General features: G+C 44.1%; 1 protein-coding gene across 2 annotated transcripts in view; it reads left to right on the forward strand.

The window, feature by feature from the left end:
* Positions 1-10,594: 10,594 nt before the first annotated feature.
* col16a1 (collagen, type XVI, alpha 1) overlaps positions 10,595-21,197 on the forward strand; it is a 53,605-nt gene continuing 43,002 nt past the window's right edge. For both annotated transcript variants that reach the window (XM_034545548.1, XM_034545549.1), the window contains exons 1-2: positions 10,595-10,849; positions 16,022-16,116. In XM_034545548.1, coding sequence (XP_034401439.1) covers positions 16,041-16,116 — 76 coding nt within the window. In that variant the 5' untranslated portion in view covers positions 10,595-10,849; positions 16,022-16,040. The remainder of the gene's footprint in view (positions 10,850-16,021; positions 16,117-21,197) is intronic.

A 21,197-nucleotide genomic window follows, 5' to 3' on the forward strand; every position in this document is an offset into this window, starting at 1 on the left:
CACAGTCACAGGTACACACAGGTACTATACACACGGGTACTGTACACACGGGTACTATACACACACAGGTACTGTACACACAGGTACTGTACACACGGGTACTATACACACACAGGTACTGTACACACAGGTACTGTACACACGGGTACTGTACACACAGGTACTATACGCACGGGTACTATACACACGGGTACTATACGCACGGGTACTATACACACGGGTACTGTACACACAGGTACTGTACACACAGAGGTACTATGCACACAGGTACGATACACACACAGGTACTGTACACACACACTATACACACAGGTACTGTACACACACACACACACACACAGGTACTGTACACACAGAGGTACTATGCACACAGGTACTATACACACACAGGTACTGTACACACAGGTACTATACACACACACACACACAGGTACTATACGCACAGGTACTGTACACACAGGTACTATACACACACAGGTACTATACACACAGGTACTATATACACACACACACACAGGTACTATACACACAGGTACTATACACACAGGTACTATACACACACACACACATGGGTACTATACACACATGGGTACTATACACACATGGGTACTATACACACAGGTACTGTACACACAGCTACTATACACACAGGTACTGTACACACAGGTACTGTACACACGGGTACTATACACACAGGTACTGTACACACAGGTACTGTACACACGGGTACTATACACACAGGTACTGTACACACAGGTACTGTACACACGGGTACTATACACACAGGTACTGTACACACAGGTACTATACTGTATGAGGAGCGTAGACAAGACTAAAGCTGCTGCTGTTGTGCTGCTGATGTAATGTTATCATTTAATTTTTTGTTTCATTCTCTAAACCATCGAGGTTTTTGAGATGCAGTGAACACAAGCTAAAAGATGCATCCGGGACTTTCCGATTTAGTTTCTAGAGTACTGTAGTTCGGGAGTGTTTGTATTGTTTGTTGCCTATGCGGTAGGTTTAAGGAAAACTGGAGTGGGCACTAATATTGTCACCACTAAGTTTACATTAGCAATAGGATAACAGGTACATTGATTGGCTTGCCTCCATGTAGACGCCAAGAACGTTTCATAAACCTTGGCGGAAATAACCACGAATGCTTTGTACTTGTTGTGGAACTCCCAGGCGCACAGACTGTTGTGTCTGGGTTCAGTCCTTCATCTGGAGTTGCTTGGTGAAATTATTGGTGAGTATTTCACTGAAAGAAACTATGGGGGAAGCCTACCAAAGCGTTATGAAACCAAATTAAAAACAGATTTCGCTGTGATGTAATTGCAACAAAAGGAAAAAAAGGATACCTAAAAAATTATAGCGATTCGTAAAAAGTCTGCTGTGCTCACATTGTAACTGCTGCATCAACACTCTAAATAACGTAATCTATTATTGTCATGTGTTATTGTTAATAGCATAGACAGTTTTTGGTTGACATATAAACAGGATTTGAATTAGCACGGGTTATATTGAAACCTGTGCACCGCACACAAGTTTAACTTTGCTCATAAAGCAGTCATGGACAACACATACAGCTTTAGCGCATCCTATTTGTGTACCCATCACTCTCCAACTCCAACGTTTGCCCTTGCAGGATCCATCATCAGGGTGGAGAAATTAGAAACCTGCAGCCAGCTTTTTAGCGGTAGACTCTCTGATTGATGACATGCTAGCAAGCTCCAAAAACAAACCTGTTCTAATGATCTCTCAAAATGTGAGAAGTTTTTGTGTGTGCCTAAGCTAATTAGCCATGGATGTTGGTGGATCGCTTTTGAGATAACGAGCCTGGAAGGGGTAGCACGGGGCCGCCGTCTGAGCCCTGTGTTAATGAGCCAACGCTTTCATTAAACCTGCCACCATTCGCTGTCAGAAGTATCCTGAACTCCTGGAGCTCTTCGTTTACCTGGCGGACAGTTTGATTCGCCTAAAAGCTCCAACTCGGAGCTCATTTACATTTACACTGTGTTTTGGGGGCTGTAGACCAGGATTAAACCTCTCGGAGATGCTCAGTAGGTAATTGTGGTTCTAAATCTACCGGCCCTGAGTATGACGCTGTGCATACACTCTTCATCAGCACCTTTTTGTTGGTTTTATAGGGTTAACTGAGCAGTTTATTCAGATTATAACAGACAGACGGCACCAAGGTTGCAGATGCACAACACGGGTATTGCACATATTGATTTGGTTATAAACACCCTGTGGTAGAGCATACACAGCATGAAAGCATGCCGATATTGATTTGGTCAGACACTTGCTGTGGGATGTGTTTTGTATGTGCTTTATGACAATTTGCTACAGAACCATAAGAAGACAATATATTGCCTTGTTAAAGTCGTAATGCAACGTTGCTTCTGCTGGTGCAAGTCAGTGTGTGTACTTGTCCCCACCTTCTCCCTCTTTCTTAATATCCTTTTGTATGCTCAGCTATGCCCCAAGTGTGTGTTTGGGACTTGTGTGTGCACACTTTAGCCAGGATGCACGATCCCAGTTGATAAACGAAGAGAAAAGTCTTGGGTGATGCTAAATGGTAATATGTATTCCAGGTGTGTCTCTGTAATCTCTTAAAGTGCAGTTTTGCATTTGAAAGCAGATTGCATGCCCATGCAGGCCCTGGGGCAATTAGAAGGCAAGTGTCAACAGACGACCTTGGCCAAGTCTTAAGGCTCCTTTGGTCGTCTCCAGCCCTTGAACTAAAGACATCCTGAGTCCTCAGAGACATCAAAGTGAAGAGGGTTTTACTTCTTTTTTTTGTTGCTTGGCTCCCTTACACATCCAAACTAATAAATAGATTCACTTCCAGCACTAATGGAAGCCAATGCATCTCAGAAGGATGTGTGTTAGCCCTGTGACAAGGTACCAGCAGGGGTATTAATGTTTATAAATCTAAAATTAAGTATTCTGTTTTTGTTGAATCATAATTGGCCAACAGAAATAGTAGTTAGTGACAAAAAGCTATTACTTTGATGAATAGTATCAGATTATCTCTGAATGCAGCTGTACCTGTTATCAAATTCAAAAAGATTGGGACCGGCATTTCAGAGGGCCTATCGGTGTGTATTCTTTTAACTGTAGTGGTAATTATCACATCTCGGGAATATGAATGAGCCAATACGCCTAGTCAGTCCTATAAAGTGTGTGTATTGGACAGCACCATATTGTAGAGACTCAGAGGCTTGTTGGTATTGTGTCTGATTTGAATGGGATGCCATAATGTCAACATCTGGTATTAAACAAATTACATAGACATATGTCCACACACACACACACACACACACACACACACACAAACATACACACACATAGCCATTTTACATGTTTAAAAAATGGAGGAAATGACAACATTATTTTTGAATTCAGGGGAGGAGAACAGAGTGGGAATGATCTGAACAAGACGGTTATCTGTGTTTTACTGCCGGAAAAATACATGTGGCGCGCTGCGATACTCAAGTTAAATATGTGCAGCATGTTTGGAAAACCTGGCAGCAAGAAAAACCTTTTTCTTTCAGGAAGTCCTGGAAGCAGAAAGCTCCCAAAAAAGGTCTGAATAACGTGGCGTGGTGATCATGTGACCACGCATGCTTCCTGGCTCCAAGTGCGAGGAGTACAGCAACTCTTTCCAGACTCCAATGGAAAACTACTGCTGCAGCTACTGTATTTCCTCCACAGCATTCTAGTCTCTGATCTTTGTGTGTCTCGTTGTACTTCTCCCCACCTTCTCCCTCTTTCTTAATAGCCGGTGTCAGCATATTCCACGGACCCATCCCCCCTTCTCTGCCTTTTGAACCTTTCTTGTGGATGGAAAGACTGAGAGGAGGGAGGGAGGGGGAGAAATGCTGTTGTTGAAATATGTGTCAGTTGGCCAAATAGGGCCCACATGTGTGTCTTCATGGTGCAGGATGTGGCATACAGTACATCATCTATTCCCTCTTCACCTCCTATTTTTTTTTGTCTTTTCTTTTACTCAAGCATCCTTCCCCATTTTCCCCTGAAACCATCTTTCACACTATGGATCCCATTTGTTCTCTTTATTGTGCTCTATTTTGTATTTTGTGTTTACCCCCGATGCCACAACAGGCAAATTAGACTTTAGTAATGTAACACTATGTCTCACTCCCATCCTAAATCCGAAGTGTGCTCTGTGTGTAGCGATGTTGTAACTTAAGTTGCCAGTTTGTTGCAGCTGTGGGAGTCTGACTTCAAAAGCTTATTGCAGCAATAACGCAGACCAGCAAACTGAGGAGCTCTATACACACGCACACACACACAGACACACACACACACATAAGCTATTTTATGCATGCTAAGCTGAAGCCTCTGTTACATTATCAGTCAACAAGAGGCAGTGTTGGGTATTAAGCCAATTTACTGGTACACACCAGTGTACCGGGACTTTTAATGACTAGCAAAACAGGGTGCCCCCGCACTAATTCAGGGCTGTGTGCTCGGCTGTATTTTGTGCGACTGCCCATCTATAAGCATGTGTGGCTATCTCTTTTCTCATTGATTGACTGATTTATATCGGCACTCATGCTTGAAACAGAATCCACTCCTCTGTCTGCAGTAAAAATGCAGGGACTCACAGAGTGTGTCTTCTCCTCCGCTGCGTGTGTGCCAGATTGTGAGCATTGCATGTGTAAAGGTTCACTGGCTGCATCTCTCAAGTGAATGTAAAAAAACAAAACAAAGTATGCTTCTTTCTTTCTTGTTCTCACTCTTTTTCTTTTCTCCCTCACCCACCCCAAACAAGCTAAACCTAACCAACACCCAGCCATTCCGTCTATTGCCCTCTTTCAGTGCTCCCTTGCTCCCCCATCCCTCATCCTCTTACTGGAGCACGGGAGCATGCAGTGGAAATAACAGAGCCAATAAATACACTGCCAGAATCCATCCACTCCCCGCGCCTCACATAGTTGCTGAGGGAGAGAAAGAGTGGTGGGGTTGTTCGAAAGGGAAATAAGGTAGAGGAGTCCACCTCTAACATGTCTACAGCTATGGGTGAAGAAGGTGGTGGTGGACGCAGTAGGCGTGGGCTCCGGAGAAGATAAATGAGTGGGGGTGGAGAAAGACGACAGGTCAGAATGAAGATGGAGAGACTTTGGTAGTGGGGCGATAATTCTTGGAGGGAGCATGTGCACACACATATGGAACCCCCTCACCTGATGCCTCTTCCTTACCCAGGGGCACTTGTGCCGGTCCTGGAGTACCCCCTAGAGAGCTTCGCAACAGGTGCAATCCTTTCCAGTCCACTTGACACTTGTATGTGTGTTAGCAACGGAAAGCTCAAGAGTCCTCCGCTGTCATCAGACTGGATTGCCTTTTTCTGCTTATTTTTAATTAAAAGTTTTAAAAAAAGGGAAGCTTAAATTAAGAAGACTTAATTCATATCGAAAGTGGGGTCCAAATATGGAACAGAAGGTGAGGCCAAACTTAGAGTGATGACGGACTAAAGCTGTTTAGAACAAGGCCTTGCATCTCGTAAATCATGGGACATTTTCAGACCACCATACGATGCCGGTTGACTAAGTCATTGATCCTCCTTTTCGGAGATTGTCCCCCCCCCCCCTCGCCGTGAGCTGGAACTCGGCCAAACCCACCATCCTCGCACAGTATGTGTGATTGTAATGGATCACAACAGACACGCACAAACACACATGCACAGCACACACACACACCTGTACAACCTGGACCAGTCTATCCAGGCCCTATTCAGCATAGTGTTCCCAGTCAGTTCGTTTACTGCATGTCAGCGCAGACTGACGCAGACTGACTTGATATGAGGCCTATTTCCTCGCAACCCGCGTCTCCCCCAAGGCTCTGACTTTATGTCTCTGTTGTCGATCCTTCACGGCAAGCTTTTACTTAGCGTTATTGTTTCCCTTTTCTTTATGATGAAGCATTTATGATCATGTCTCGTAGGGATGTCATCACATTTTAGTCCCACCAGGCGAGGATATAAATGGCTCATGTGCATGTGAACTGGAGCATTTACAGCAATTCTCATTGAAACTAGTAGTCGCATGCCGCCGCGTTGGCCCGATTTCCTTGTACGCCGAAAGGAGCTGTGAAGAATCGGAAAAGAGAGAAGACAAATCGGTTACCCGTATGTACCCCTCAGGATGCCTCTGAAACTGCATTCTTTCATGTATATTACAGACCTTCAAAATAATTGCCTCTTTCTTGTCAATCCTTTCTCTTTTTTCTCCCTCCCACACGCGCACAAACACTCAACACCTAAAACGCAGAAAGCTTTGGCAGTGAGATTAATCACTGCTTCTTAATCAATGACGTGTATTGATGCTGACAAAGTGATTCAGGCAAATAGCTACAAGTGGATTATAATCAAACGGAGTTTGTCAAGAAGCAAAGACAAAGTGTCCCTGAGACGGTGGTTGTGTGTGAGGGGGGGTATTATGGGCAATATATTTATCTCACCATATCTCCATGGAGATGCACTCAAAAGGCATTTTCTCCTTTAGAGATTGAAAGATGATACATCTTATCCTTTCATTCTCCAATAGTTAACCTTTTAATGTAAAGGCGAAGGAGAAAAATGTGAATCTTTAAGAATACTGTGAGAAGTCACCATCAAGAGATAAGATAGATATCAATGAGACAATGAGGACCGCACGAGCGCTCCTGCCGAGGGAGAATATCCCCACTCAGGTCCCATCACTTCACCCAAGCCAGAGGCTATATATAAATATTCTCTGTTCTTTCTTTGACCGACGCCATGCAACTTTCGTTATTGAACACAATTTATTTTTGAAATACTTGATTCAATGTTAATCATTTGTTGTTGGAGCTTAAACCAAACACAAGCAGATGTATAGAGAGACCTTGGACAGCTCGTTTAAGCTTCTTTGGTCTGGCTACCTTTGCTGCTTCCTCTGCAAGCCGCATGCAATCTTTCACCACTTGTAAATGATCAGTGTTTCACACTTCAACTTGCCCTGCTGCTCATCATGGTGATCTCTGTCCATGATGAGGATCCAATGCAGATCCACTGCATCGTGGATTTACGGAATCAGCCATCGGAAGCGGAGGAAGCCGTTTGTGACGAGACGGCCGTTTGCACCTGCCGGAGCTCTCATCTGGCTTTTAGGGATTAAATTACTCCCAGTATTAGTAAACGACCAGTGCCCAAGCTTCTATATTACTTCCTTATGTTCATAAAACAGTCCCGTGCTTCAAGATGGGCTGTGTAGGTTGTCAACGTGGCAGTAGTGCACAGTGTGTAAATATCCAACCCTTGTGGTTTATTTGAAGTCGGTGTTGTGGAGGAGGAGGATGGCATCCACCATGGATGGCTTCAGGACTGTTCTGTCTCTGGATGATGGTTCCCCCGGCAACGCTTAAGTTCTGTTCGACACTGACGCTGCGAGCGGAAATAGGCAGGATTCCTCCAGCAAGGACAGCTAACTGAGGGTTCGTGAGAGGGTGATCTCCTCGCCAGGCCAAAATATTCTATGTTGGATACAGTTCCACTTCTTCATCAACGCCATAATCCACAGGTAGTGTTTGCGATCTTCGAAGTCCACTGCAACTTTCTCCGGTGCAGATGCGGCTCAGACTCCATCACCTATGGGTGACGTTGTTAGCTGTTTTCAAACCTGTTTTTAAACCTCTGGGTGTTGCTCGCCTCTTTCAGAACTGATCAACACTCTGAGCTAGCTGTCTTTTGGCCACAGTAGAGTGAAGATTTTGTCTTGGTTTTTTAAATCTCAACATTTCAGGGGATCCAGTTGAGAAGCCCCTCTCGGATGATTGCCCGGTAATGTGTGTTTGTTGTTTTCTCCCCGACAGCGACGCTTCTGCCGCTCGAACTATAGAAGAACACTAGAATTAAGTCTTGTTTACTAGTCTCCCTCAAGTTCACACTGGGTATCACAGAACAGTCTCAGAAACTGAACAAGAAATGTAAGATCATCTGGGGATTTATTGTCGTTTCCTCTGCAAGCTGCTTGCAGCCCGCATCCACCCCAGCTCCCCCGTTTCATATTTTGTCCGACTAATCAATGTAATTTGTGTTGTCATTGATGTTCTGTTCTGTACCCTATGGAGATGATTGCCGCTGCTCTACCACATCGGCACATGGAATGGCAGTGAGGTCCCATAACAGAGCCATACTGCCAAACATCGTATTGCAAATGAGAAAAAAAAGAAATCTTCATATAAAGTGGTTCTGACTGAAATCTGATTGCGAGCCACTTGAGATTATTTTTTTGAAGTGGCATGCTCAAGGAGTATTATATATATAATGTCACAGCTCAGGTATTTGATGTTTCAAAATCCACTGTACATTTTAGTACAGGCACAATTGCAGCAGACATATGGAAAACAAGCATAAGGTCATCTTTTTTCCCTAACCTCAATACCATTGGGGCTTTATAAGATATATGAAGCCTATAGCAAACGATGAGGTAGCCATAGATAGGATCAATCCACCACAATCCAACTACATATATTATTTAGGCTACACACTATATGACTCAATTCAAATGCAATCACTATGCAACGCATCAGGACTGGTTTTATTGGATATTTGTTGGAAACAAACTCATTCTAAAAAAACTGCTCCATTTACGTTGCCGGCCTCTATCCTCCATCGAGCTATTTCCTGTTAGGTGATAAAGGTTATCCATGCAAATCCCATTATAATCATAACCCACTTAAAGGATAGCACCCAAGAACCGTTCAACAGAAACCATTCTCAGGCTCGCACTTTGTTGAGCAGACCTTTGAACAAAGTGTGGCGACCCTGTTTAAAACACATTTTTCCTCTGAAGTCATCCTTACTTGTGCCTTCCTGCACAATATGTCTGCCATTATTACATTATTATGTTTATTGTTTTTATTATATTTGTACTGTTCAATTGTTTTAATCTATGTTTTATTGTTATGCACCTTTTAACGAGTCAAATTCCTAATATGTTCAACGTAATAAAGAAATTCTGATTCTGATTCTGATTGCAGGAGATACCATCCAGGAGGACCTTTTGCCAGATTATCCCGGTCCTTGAGAACCACAAGAGCATGTGGACTTCAAGAGGGGTCCATATTATTATTATATTAGGTTCTAGCACCAGTACAGCTGCCAATCATGCTGAGAGAACACGATTATGCAGCCTTCCAAACTGTGTGATCAGTTGTTGTTTTAAACCTTTCATTGTGTTGTTTGGGTTTCAGAAATACTTTCTCTACTTTTATTTTTTGACAAATCAAGCGAAGCAACGATGGTAATTAACAATGGCTTACAAAAACATAGAGCTGAGTCGATTCATTTTTTCAACACTTCTGCCAAACAAGGAGATTAATTTGTCTAGTTGCTCTTTTCTTCGCAGTCCTCCAGCTACCGCTGCCTCTGCGTTTATTGGTCTGTTTATTCCCTCAGAAAATCTTGTTGTGCACTGTGACTTGCACTGTGAATGCCACCAGCACATATGTAGGCACATGCATGCCCACACACACACACACACACACACACACAAACACACACACACTTATTTTGTTCAGATTTCCACAGGCAGTGGCCAGATTACTTTGTTTCCATCAATATCAGTTCAAAAGGGTCGTATCCGAATGACCATGTAGTTCAAAAGGTTGCAGGATTGCTGGACAGCTGCTAACGTCCTCGATGGAGCGTAAACAATGTGTAAACCGTCTCGTATGCAGAGAGTTCACCGAGCAGTTGTCAGGCCTTCTTTCTCATTATTGGGAAACTAATGAGAAGAAGATAATGGCTTGGTGGAGGATTTGACCTCCGAACATAGAACAGAAATAAATAACTTGAAGAAGTGAGCCCTCCTCAGTACCTATTCAGCCACAGCAGAGGGGGAGGCCCATATAAATCAAATGCCCCAGTGATATTTATTCACCTCCTGAACTATTTACTTACTGACAATAAAGGTGGAATTTATGTGGCTATTAAGACAAGAGTTTCTGAATGATCAGGGGCTGCAACCAAGGCCACTTTATGGATTGGATGCAATAAAAACCAGTGATAAAACAATATGGAAGCTGGGGACCTGGCCGTCAATCAAAGGTAAGTATGATAAGCAAGTTCATTAATTTTAAAGGAATACATTCTTCTCAATAATGCACCAGATATTGCTGCAGTTATCCATATTTCTTATCCTAATACAGTGCTTAAACCCAGACGGAATGTGATGTTTTTCCTCACCCTCCAGTAAGCCATGAATCAAACCGTAACAAGGGGAAGGAGAGATGGAGGGAGGATGAGGAGGTGAGGGTAGAGAGTAGAGAGAGAGAGAGAGAGAGAGAGAGAGGGCATGAGCTTGCTGGAGAGATTAGAGAGATGCCCCAGGCTCATTTTTTTTCCAGCACTGTGGACAAGGTGATGTCACTACACGTTTCACTGGGGATCTCCCAGAGAGGGGATGGGAGAAACAGAAGGGGAGGGGGGGGGGGGGGGTCGAAGAGTTGAGACGGAGGAAGAAAAAAAAAAAAAAGAGTAAGGAAGTAAGTAAGGAGAAACCATGAGCGACACAGAAAAAAAAAAAAGCAGAGGAGGAGAGGGGTTTAGGATCTGGATTGTGCAGCAGTGGGAGAGCGAGGGGAGGGGAAAAGTTGGACGAGCTTTGCCCGAACTTTTGTCTTCTTTCCTTTCTCCGCGGAAGAAGCCTCGAGAAAACAAAAACGACGGGACAGAAGACACAGCGGATTACATTTTAACAACAACCCCCTCCGCCCCCTCGACCCCCTCCCTTTTGGATACGCACACGCGTTTATTGTCCGGATTAATGTGGTCGCACATTTGTGGATTTATCACTTGTTGAAGGTATGGATATTGTCCACTTTATTATTTTTATTTTTTTTTACGGGCGCGTTAGCGACGCTTGAAATGTGCAAAGGCGACGTCGGTTAAAGCGAGGCTGCAGTTTGTAAAGTGATTAGTGGCTCTTTGAGATACTTTTAGGCTCACACTTTTTTGCTGTTGGCTCATATCGCAAATAATATTAGGCTCCATATCCCACGGCAATATTATATATTCGCATTACAGCAGATGACAAATACACAAACTAACCGCAACGTCCCTGTGATAGTGACGCTAAAGAAACGTGTCATGCAGTTCAGTGGGAGTCAGGGGATTATCATTAAAGTCATATATGCTGAGTAGGCTAGTATTTGCTCATGGTCAACTTTTACTGTATTTCTTAAGAGTTTCTTCTTACTGAGGAACTTTTTCAACCGCAGCTGTGGCGGAGAGCTGCTGACTAAAGTGATGCTGATTTTCCCCTTCAAATACAACACATTATGGCCCGAGTTGTAACGTTTGTGGCTTGCAGCCAAAGCCCCTGTGGCATGGAAAGAAAAAAAGCACAAAAGCCTCTGAGTTGAACCCTGTTTGGATCTGCAGCATGCATATTATCCAGGCTAAGTAATGTCTGAGCATTGCACTGCAACTGATTTGAGACCAGTGGCCACAATCCAAATGTGCCTCTCTACCTGGGGGTAGAAGGCCACGGTCACATCTGTTTTCTTCATCACTCAGCCATCCCACTTGTATTTGGCCTCTTGCATCCTGCCTGCTCACCCCATCTTGAAGGTTTTCTGAGAGTCTCTCCTCCCCACACACACACACACACACATGGAAAATGTGGAACAGCTCAGTGTTGCACGCGTTTCATTTGGCCAGACAACGTGTGATTTATTTCTTTTGAACACAGGGGTCCATCTCTCCACTGTTACCTCTTCACCTTCGGTAAACAAGCAGATGTATTTTTGTTGAACGCCATTTCAACGAAAAAAACATAATCTAGAAAGCTTGTAAAGCCCTTTTTGTAAGCTGCGGTTACGGGTTCTACTACTTCTTTAGACCCCGGGGGAATAAACATTGCACATTGTTGAATTTTTCCAACACATTAAGTGCGGCTCACTTAACCTGCTGCAGGCTGGACAGGCCAATGCAGAATCTGTGTAATTTACTCCTTCCAATTCTAGCCTGCAGCTAATTGTATCGTCCACTTGACTCTTTGCTTATTAAAGTTTGCAGTGATTTGAACATTAAGCAGAAACGGTCAACCTTCAACCGTACAAGGCTGACTAAACTATGCATGTCATGGGCTTGAGGCCAACCTGTTCATACCTTCAGAGTGGGCGGTCACATTACATCGTAACTTTTGTAAGTGGACCAAAAGTGTTCATGGCAACCCTGAACAGTGAGGAGTTGCATACATCAACACTCCCTCCTTTTTCTTTTTCACAATCTGCAACTGAGGCTGGCCTCTTTCTCAGGCACAGATGTTCAAGTGAAGGCCCTGAACATAACACAGTGTAGTGTGTAAGACGAGTACAAACTTGCCTTGGCCTGCTTTCGTATCGGCTTGGGATATTGCCTTTGCTAGTTTGCAAGTCTTTTAACGCTTCCTGGTCTGTTGATATCTGGAGTGTCTATCAAAGCCTCAGGGCATCTTTAGTTACTTTTATTTACTCCAAGATCCCCGTTGTAACAGGCCTCCAATGCACTAGAGTGTATGTGTACCTGTTGTTTGTGTTCATGATGACGTATCAGAAATACAGACAAGATTTTGATGGTCAAAAAAAACATTTGACAGAATGACCCTAATGTTGGCCTCAAGCCCAAATGCGCTGGTCTAAACAATAAAGTTGTACAGTGTCGCTGGAGTTTGGACCTCTTCACCCTATTAAAAAAAGAATTGCTCTGATTCTGTCAAAAGAACTCTGGGAGTACGTTGGCAGCATATTGACTGAACATTGTACCTGCCAAACTCACAGCGTGGCTCTTGGGATGGCAGTGTCAGTCTATCGATCCACCCCTTTGATCCAGATAGAAATTTGTCAACAGCTATTTGATGTATTGCCGTGACATTTTTGTACAGATTCTTGTGGTCCCCAGATGATGAACCCTAATGACTTCGGTGATCCCCAGCAGGTCAAAGTTCTGACTTGTGAAATCTGGCGGGTCGGGTTACACGCGATATGTGAACGTTTTTGTACGCTAATGTATGCATTTGCGTCTGCCTGCCTACTTTTTATGAAGGGCTTCTGTTTGATGGCTGCATTCCAGTCAACTTCTAGGGGACTTTCCTGCACATCCTCTGCTGAGAGAAGACTTTCTCTGAATGATTCAGTCACAATAAAAAGGTCAGAGCAGAAGGCTGCGTTGACTGCACATCACCCAAACCACTCATATGATGGAACATAGAAGATTGGAAACAGGTACCCTGTTAGCGAGCTGTCCATCAATCTTCTTGGTACAGAATGCTGTGAGGGACAGCAGGAAAGGCAGTGAACCCACACATTGTACACGAGCGACACATTCATGCCGGGATCTCCCATTAAAACGGATGGAAAGTAGTGGGCTACTGGTGCACTGCTATTTAATCATCCGTGTCTGGGCTGCTAATAAGCAATTCTCCTGTCAGACCATCGAGAGTACATGTTTCATTTAACTCTGTCAGAGTGTGTTCCTTTAAACAGGCTTGTGTTGGGGCTGTTTTTCTATCTTTTAAGTGGTGGCAATGATGATGAAATGTGTGACAATAAAAATGGCTAAGCATTGAGCATTTTGTATTCAAACCATGACATGTACTGGAACCTGGTATTTGTACTGGAAATAGAAAATAGTTAAAAGGTCTGAATCTCGAACCAAAATGACCCCCAAAGAATACTGAGCATGTCTGTATCTTCAAGGAAGACACATTGTTGTCGTTGGAAAACATGTCCAGGCTGAAATGATGAGGCCTGTGGTTTGATTGTCGGTGTCGGACACCAATTTTGTCTGCCTGCGCTTTTTTTTTCTTCAGGCTTTTAGTGCTGGAAGACTTTCAAATGCCTCATTGTTTTCCTTCCTGTATTGGCTTTGTATTCAGTGACCCCGTTCACTCGCAGGCCAGCTTACCGGGCTCGTGGCCCAGCGGCCTAACCCCACCTTGCCTTTATCGGGTGGAGCCAGCTGGGTGGCCCGTGAAGCTGCAGATGGAGTGTAGAGAAGAGAAGGACAAAGAGAGACATCCACAACCATACATATTAGGAAGCCTTTTAAATTGTTTTGGATCATGGCCAGATAATAATCGCCATGAGCTGTAACTTTTCCCTGAGCCTATGTTCTCTGGACTGTGATGCATTATGTATTATGTACTGTGTGAACATTTTTATTATCGCGATCATGTGGCATGTAGCCTATAATAATGGCTGCAGCTTCAAAGTGCTCAAACTCAGCCGTCCAAGGCATTGATTAACTTTCCACCCATCCAACTGCAGGGGAAAACTGTTTTCTTTTTTTTCTTTTAATCTATAAATCTAGCAGTTTAGCTCCCAGCTACTTTTGCATAAACAGTGTCCATGATGTCAACGGATGTGCAAACAGATCAATCGTGGCCTAACATGATTATACAGTGTCTTGCTAAGATCTTGCTCTTTTTAAAATGGAAGAACACAAGGGAAGCAACCACATCTCGAGTCGGCAGCCCCCGACATTGAATGTATAATTCACAATGTGGAGCATGTCAAGCTGTCCTTGTTATTACCGTACATAATTTGAAACACTGTCCCCCTCCACATGGTCTGATAGCAGCAAGCTGTAGGCCGTCAGGTCAGGCTAGATAGAGGAGGTGTCGTCTGCCGGACAGGAACGTCACATTGTGCACCCACAGGGGAGCATGGGGTTAATTTCTCCTGGCAGTCCCATCTGGTGTGTGTGTGTGTGTGTGTGTGTGTGTGTGTGTGTGTGTGTGTGTGTGTGTGTGTGTGTGTGTGTGTGTGTGTGTGTGTGTGTGTGTGTGTGTGTGTGTGTGTGTGTGTGTGTGTGTGTGTGTGTGTGTGTGTGTGTGTGTGTGTGTGTGTGTGTGTGTGTGTGTGTGTGTGTGTGTGTGTGTGTGTGTGTGTGTGTGTGTGTGTGTGTGTGTGTGTGTGTGTGTGTGTGTGTGTGTGTGTGTGTGTGTGTGTGTGTGTGTGTGTGTGTGTGTGTGTGTGTGTGTGTGTGTGTGTGTGTGTGTGTGTGTGTGTGTGTGTGTGTGTGTGTGTGTGTGTGTGTGTGTGTGTGTGTGTGTGTGTGTGTGTGTGTGTGTGTGTGTGTGTGTGTGTGAATAGAGAATATTTCACCATCTCAGTGAGCATGCATTTCACATGACATGTGTGTGTGTACAGACACATAGTCTGCCTGCCTTGAGGGCCCCACTGTGCCTGTAAACACTGAAGAGTTATGGGGGCCTACACACATGCTGAGGGCAAGTTCAGGTCAGCTGGGATGTGTGGAGTGGGCGATGTTGGTGTTTACATGTGTGTGTTTATGGAGAACAAAAACAGGCTGACAGTGGAGCTCAAATAATATGATTATCTATACGTGGCACACGTTTTATTGTGTCTGTGTGTGTGTGTGCGTACTTGTTGGGCCACGTGGAAGCATCTGGTGCAACACAACCATAGCTCCAGTGGAATAGTCTCCAGATGTGTTTGTCTGTTTTGGTCCCACTGTGTGTTTGCATTGGGACCATCAAGCCTGCATGCAAATATTGTTTTGGGGACTTTAATGCATGCATTTTGCTTTGTAGTCTTGGTATTTGTTTGCAGCACAATGTGTACATTCTTTTTGACTTTGAATTATTTCCCAGATATTGTCACGTGTGTGTGTGTGTGTATATACTTAAGTGCACTCTGACAGACAAATACACGTGTGTGTGTGTAGCCGCTGCCCAGTTAAAGGCCAACCAGATGGACAGGATAATGACTATGATCAGACTTTATAGAGTTACACTCCTTAATGAGGCACATTCTGGTTAATTCATATGCCACTAACAAAGGCTGCATCATACCACATAATTAACACATCAACTGTGACTGACTCATAAATATACATGAACATCTATTTAGGAGTCAAGCATAATGTGCAGCTGGTCAGCGAGTGAGCAGACTGGGTGGCATTGTGACAAAATGTACGAAGGATTTGACTTTTTTTGACTTTCTCTTTTTCTGTTTGTTCATCCATCAGCTTTCGGTGGAGTGAAACCATGTGGCTTCTCTGGTCCTGTCTGACTCTGTTGGCGATCAGCTTTGGCTCATGCGACATGCTGACATCTGAGCAAGGTGAGTTTGCTCTGCTGGACCTTTCAAAAATGTAACCTTCAGCAGTGGTTATGCATGGTAGAAAATGTAAAACTTCAGACAAAGGACTACATCTTGCTTTACAATAATGACGAGTTCAACACACCCTCATTTGCTTTGTTTCAGAGAGAGAGAGAGAGAGAGAGAGATAAGAAGATGGATACCACTCTCATATCTGTCCTTTAATGCCACACGCAAAAAAACGGAATGTAAAACCACAACTTGTCATGTTTACACTTCAGTGTTTCTAGGGATTCAAGCAAATGAGATGTAACATGCATAGTGAGCCTTAGTGATGCGAGTAGGCTGATTTTGTTGCTGTCAAATGGAAGCCGGGCGAGCTGTTTATCTGTAATCCAGGATTTACACTATAAGCTAACAAGCTGCGAGCTGCAACTTTATATTTACTGACTTATTTCCAGACTTATGAATTTTCTCATTCAACTCACGGCAAGGAAAGAGACATACTAAATTCCCAAAAATGTTGTCATAGGAAATGAAAATGCCGCATGCTCATTGACTGCACTTCGCTTTCGCTGCGGGATGCTGGATAGACTCACTCATCTTCACTTCCCTGCAGCACGTCTGCAACCACGTGGCGAGCAATCGGTCCGCTCCCAAGGGCCACGCGTTTCGACTGGCCACGGGGTCACCGAGGGCCACACCCTCCGACAATGCTGTACGCAGCAAATTACAGGAGCCAAGCAAAAGGCTCGTTCAAACAACGGGCTTGTGCGCCGAAACTGGGACGCCACAAAAAAACAAAAACAATGAAGTCCCAAAAACATTCACACAGTTGTAACCGAGACACATTTTCAATCCAACTCGTCACGCTTTGGAACCCACTCTGACTTTGATGGGACCGTGTCCGTCTGTGGCGGGGTGTGTGTGTGGATGACTGTGAAACAAGATGACGATGAAAATGGACTGTAATTACAGCGTGCGTGTGTTTGGAGTGAGTGGCTGTTGGTGGCACGGCGGTGAGGCTGCGGCAAGGAGGTGTGTGTGTGTGTGTGTGTGTGTGTGTGTGTGTGTGTGTGTGTGTGTGTGTGTGTGTGTGTGTGTGTGTGTGTGTGTGTGTGTGTGTGTGTGTGTGTGTGTGTGTGTGTGTGTGTGTGTGTGTGTGTGTGTGTGTGTGTGTGTGTGTGTGTGTGTGTGTGTGTGTGTGTGTGTGTGTGTGTGTGTGTGTGTGTGTGTGTGTGTGTGTGTGTGTGTGTTTACCATGTGCGGTTGTGTTACTCTTCTCGAGCCATCAATCATTCGGAATTTCTGTGTGTAGAGATTCTCAGATGTTGAGTGTCTATGTGCGTACATGAAATGAGGATGTTGAAGTGTCAGTTTATTTGTCTGCCGGTGTGTTAGAGAGAACGCAGAGAGGTGAAGAACAATCTATTTCACCGTTTTGTTTCATTCGTTTATTTCGTATGCCTAACTGTCATACTCCCTCACCACACTGTCAGTGTGTTGTCAGGGGCTAGCTCTGAGATGTCACGTGGGGGAGGCCGAGCAATTCCCCATAGCTTGCGGAGCTCTGTAGACAGCTTTGTGAAGGAGGGGGGGGGGGGGGTGTCCCTCTTGGGAGATCCAGGGCTTTTCAGATGAGACTGAGTTATCTTCCAGCACCCCTGAGTCATCTCCCCCAGTGGTGGGATGAAAGTGCTCTATAGCACCACACACAGAGACTTGCACACTACTCATAGACACACATTCCTCTGACTCATCTAAATCTCTACTTGTGTAATTTGCTGACATTACAGCAGGGAAGCAGGTTTAAGTAGAACTAGTGTTGAGGAGTCGACCTGGATGATTCCACTGCAGTTCTGTGTCAGCAAGCGAGACTCATCCCTGTAGTTAAATTAAATTGCTGAGATTCTCTACCTTTTGGGAAAGTGTTGCTGATGTGGGGTTTTGTGTGCACCACATACTCTACGCAGTCTGACGTAATTGATTTGTGTATTGATTTGCTTTCACTCAGTTTCCCTCCGTCTGCGTCTGCGCTAAGTTGTATGTTTTCTGGTGCCAATGATTTGTAGTAGTAATAACCTCATTTGCACAAATGACGAGCAGCAGACATACATCACAGATCCTGGTTGGGGCTACGGTACGCCTTATTGTTTGGGTTAGGATATCAATAATTAAAGTGAATAATCTAAATGCTGTAGTGTGTGCTTCTACACTGAGAACTGGTTATGTTCTGTCGCCTCCTACTATTACGAAATACTGCATTCCTTCATGAAGATTCTAATATATATTTAAATGGCATGACAAGTGTGGTGGACACTATTTGTAATAATTTCCCCATGAGTAATACTCATGATGAGAAACTCTCAAATGTCTTTTATTGAACAAGCACTGAATGGTCCGAGCTCTTTCCCCACGGATGGTTTAGAGGGAAGATGTCGCAGGACAGGTCCTGCAGTTTCTGCTTTAGGGAGAAAAGCGTAAGTTGTGAGCTCTCGCAACCATCAGGTCGAGGTAACAGTAAGTCAGACATAGGATACATTTGTTGAGTGGCGAGTTCTGCTTTTGCAACATCTGCGTGCACACAATATTCAGAGTTCAAATAAGTCCCTGTAACCGTACATCCTCCACTGCAGGTTCCAGCAGTCTGAGTTGGCGGACGTAAGTTGTGTCAGATAAACTAATGCAATGGAATTTGAGTTGAAACAGGAAACCAAATAAGGATCTACTGTACTATAGTGTAAACCAATGAGATAGCGGAGAGAGGCTGTCGGATTTTGAGAGGGGCGGGAGAGCGTGATTGGTTAAAGAAATGTGAACGCTTTGTTACTGACCAGGCAGTTATTTAGTCTCAGAACTTCACTAAATAACTTGAGCAAAACACTTCAACTTGCCACTGTCTCATGGATTGAACCTGCCCTGTTGTGTTACTACATTCTGCAGAACAAAAGTGAAGTAATATCGAGTCACACGTCAATACTGCAGAGTGCATACAAACGAATGTGACAAATGTGATCAGAGATGATAATGTTTGAACATTTTGACCTGACATGTAAGCAACCAGTTTCCTGTCAAGTGGAAAGCTTGTCAATGTCTGTGTGAGCTTGTGAGAGAGTATTAAATGTGGGCCAGAGGCCTTCAAAGGGGAACATGAGTGAGCTCATCCCTCTGAAGTGCAACGTTTTTTTTAAAAAGTTTTTCCACTCCTCTGTGCTGTAGTTTTATCTCTGGAAAAAACAGGAATGTTTTCTCTTGTCGGTCCCATTTGGCCGGGAAGACATTTGAGAAAAACTCTCTCGCCCTCTGGATTACAAAAAAATCGGAGGGATTGAGACAGTCAGTTTGTAATTTTAGCCCCACTTTGATCTTACACAGGCTACATTGAATCCTTGTGTTGAATCATCAAATACACCACCCAGCATGCCCTTCTCCTCCGATGTGGTGCGTGTGTTTAATAGTTTCGAGACTTGCTTTCTGACTTTCTGCTGATCAGCTGCCGAGTCCAATTATCTTGGAATGCCACATTGTAAAGCGCATTCAATAACTACCGTGCCCTCTCTTATTGCAAACCACACATCAAACACTCTGTGAGCCCACTTGTGACCTCTCCTCCCTAATGAAAGGGCTCTGCCAAGTGCTCACTGCTACGGAAACAGTATTACAACTCGGGGGCAGTTGGTCTCAGTAGACCCCGGCCACAACGAGGCCCTGTTAGATGAGGCCATACATATCTTGCAGGATGCACGATGCAAGAAAGGTCACACATCACTTTATTTTAGCTGGTGAATTGCAATGCGGCAGCTGACGTCGGGTTGTTCTTTTGTCATAATGCATGCTCGAGTGGGAGACTTGTCGCCTGTGGACGAAATCATGTCCTTATGGATCCCTTTACCATAATCAAATCATCCTGTCACATCCTGTGTGCTTCCTGTTTTATTGTGAAGTCCTTGTCTCTTGTGTCCTCTGCTTCCCTGCACTTCCTGTCCCTGATTGTTCATTCCCTTCACCTGCCGTCAGCCACTCCTCTGCCTCCCTGATTGTTCATGCCCTTCACCTGTGTCTCGTTCCCCTGTCTAATTAGCCTGTGTCTACTCCTTGTTCTGTGACAGATTGTTTTTGTACTTCCCGTGTGGTCCTCTTCCTCGTGTGACTTTTTGTAGTAAAAGAGATTTTTACCTCTGAAATGTTACAGAACGTGACACATCCATATTTGCCCTTGTCTGCCACCTTTCACTTGTACACTCTCCAAGTGAAGTGTAAGTCTCTCTCGTTTCACTTCCGTAAAGACCCATAATGTCCTGAATGTGTATCTTTGGCAAGGTGGAAACGTGGGGGAACTCTCCCAACAGCGTACTGCATGGCTGCCAGTGTAGTATCATTACCTGCTCTGGCAAGAATCAAAGACAACCCATCAAAGAGGAAGTGAACCCAGCCAAGACCCTCCAATCTCTTTAAGGCTACATGCAGCTGGTAGCAGGATCATGGAGTGGCACTCATAATATGTGCTAATTAGCCTGTCAACAAGCAAACACTTTGATCACAGCTTGAGAGGAAATGGGGTTTAAGTTCTGCAATATGTCCTCTGCCAAACTGCCAATTGCCTGAGTACGCAGTCCACTAAAATATCCTCCATCCGCTCAATTATGTAGAAATAGCTTGTGTATTTCATGAAAGCGAGCGAAAGTCTCTTGCAAGTGAACACACCATTTAAGTTGATTCACAGCTTTTAAAAGTGGTAACAAATATGTAAACGTTGTTTACCGATGTGATTCACCCACATGCAAATGCGGGCCTCAGCATCATTTTGGTTTTGTCATCTTCAGTTATGCTTAATCAGACGGAAATGCATGCCAAGTGTGCAGTAATTCATATTTTTGTATCCGCAATGGATGAAGTGGCTGTGTATAATGTGAACAGGGTTGCTGATAGTGACAAACCTGCAGATAATTATTACCCAACTGCAGTTTCTCTCAGCTCGATGGTACTTTGAATGTTTTACAGCTCATTGTTTAGGTTAAATGACCACCGCATTCACTATTTTCATATTCAATCCCACATTTTGCAGCAGTTTGCAGTAAAAACAAGTTCTGACAAACCCACTT

Source organism: Cyclopterus lumpus, chromosome 11 (assembly GCF_009769545.1).
Source record: "Cyclopterus lumpus isolate fCycLum1 chromosome 11, fCycLum1.pri, whole genome shotgun sequence".
NCBI lineage: Eukaryota > Metazoa > Chordata > Actinopteri > Perciformes > Cyclopteridae > Cyclopterus > Cyclopterus lumpus.